The 1,803-nt window shown below is 49.9% G+C and overlaps 1 protein-coding gene across 1 annotated transcript in view; it reads right to left on the minus strand.

The window, feature by feature from the left end:
* Positions 1-217: 217 nt before the first annotated feature.
* The window catches only part of LOC122544319 (transmembrane 4 L6 family member 1-like), a 26,706-nt gene continuing 25,120 nt past the window's right edge, over positions 218-1,803 (minus strand). The window contains exon 5 of the mRNA XM_043683486.1: positions 218-445. Within this exon, the coding sequence (XP_043539421.1) occupies positions 434-445 (12 nt within the window). The 3' untranslated portion in view covers positions 218-433. The remainder of the gene's footprint in view (positions 446-1,803) is intronic.

The raw sequence follows: 1,803 nt of genomic DNA on the forward strand, positions 1-1,803 counted from the left end.
TCGGGTTAAAACTGCCATCAATCGTCTCTCTCTCTCTCTCTCTCTCTGGAATGAGCCTGGTATGGTTGTGGCGATGTTACCTGGTTAAACAGTGTGTTACTTTGCTCGCTATTTGAATGAAATAAACTTGACACAACGAGTGCTGGATGCTGGACGTGATTGGCCAAGCCTTTGATGCCAACACCCTGAACGAAAAGAGAAAGGCAGACCAAAGGCAGACATCATGATCTGTGATTTATTAAAGATTGCTTTGAAAATGCAAGCTCTTTCAAACAGTTTGTACAAACAGGAGAAAAGGGAACTTCCTCATGACAAAGGAGATGCAGAATGGCAAGCCAAGGACTAATTCTTCAGCAAGAGGTTTGACACGAGTGAATTTGATAACTTTTACCCAGTGGTAAATCAATATGCGTCTTCCCTGGTTCATCACATTTTACACAGGGCCCTGTGAACAGAACAGAATCGTACAATGGTCACAGTGCAGCCATCAAATGCCTAATAGCTCTCTGCAAGGGCGTCCCACCTAGTCACCCACCTTGCCTGCACCCCATCGCCCTGCGAACGTTTCTTGCTCCCCCCCTCTTCAGATGATCTCTTTCTGAAAGCTAGTTTCGAATTCGGTCTTGACCACGTACTCTCAGGCAACGCACTCCAGATCCTCACCCCCCTTCCTGCATTCTTTGGCTGAATCACCTCAAGTCTCTCCCCTCCGGTTTTCAATCCTTCCAGCCTCTCCCTCTCGACGCTTTCCATGCCCCTCATGGTTTTGAACACCTCTGTCAAACCTGCTGTCAGCCTTCTATTCTGCAAAGAGCACAGTCCCATCTTCACAGCTGTATGAGACTTTCAGTGTGACCTCTGACCCCCAACAAAACTGCAGTTCGGCCGCCTGAGCGCAGTTCTGGTCGCCGCACTATAGGAAGGACGTGTAGTCATTGGAGAGGGTGCAGAAAAGGTTTACCAGGATGTTGCCTGGATTGGAGCGTATTGGCTATAAGGAGAGCTTGACAGGCAGGAGGCTGGAAGAACACAGCCAGCCAGGCAGCATCAGGAGGTGAAGAAGTCAACGTTTCGGGTATAACCCTTCTTCAGGACCCTCGTGAGTAGAGGTTGGACAAATTTAGATTGTTTTCATTGTAATGTCAAAGGCTGATAGGAGTCGATAAAATATGGATAGCAAGGATAGTCAGAGTCTCTTTCCCCAGGGAAGCATGGGTTTCAGGTGAGAGGGGGAATGTTTAAGGGAGATGTGCCAGGCTGTTTTTTTACACAGAGGGCAGTAGGTGCCTGGAATGAGCTGCCAGGGGAGGTGGGAGAAGCAGATATAATAGCAATGTTTGAGAGGCATTTCGACAGAGGCATGAACAGGCCGGGAACAGAGGGATACGGACCATGTGCTGGCAGCTGGGGTGAGTTAAGAATGGCATCATGGCCAGTACAGATATGGTGGGATTTGAACACGTGAACCAAGGGAGGCACGGTGGCTCAGTGGTTAGCACTGCTGCCTCACAGCGCCAGGGACCCAGGTTCGATTCCAGCCTCAAGCGACTGTCTGTCTGTGCACATTCTCCCCGTGTCTGTGTGGGTTTCCTCCGGGTGCTCAAGTTTCCTCCCACAGTCCAAAGATGCAGGTTAGGGTGGATTGGCCGTGCTAAATTGTCCCATAGTGCCCAGGGATGTGCAGGTTAGGGTGGATTGGCCATGCTAAATTGTCTCATAGTGCCCAGGGATGTGCAGGTTAGGGTGGATTGGCCATGCTAAATTGTCCCATAGTGCCCAGGGATGTGCAGGTTAGGGTGGATT

Source organism: Chiloscyllium plagiosum, chromosome 48 (genome assembly GCF_004010195.1).
Source record: "Chiloscyllium plagiosum isolate BGI_BamShark_2017 chromosome 48, ASM401019v2, whole genome shotgun sequence".
In the NCBI taxonomy this organism is placed as follows: Eukaryota; Metazoa; Chordata; class Chondrichthyes; order Orectolobiformes; family Hemiscylliidae; genus Chiloscyllium; species Chiloscyllium plagiosum.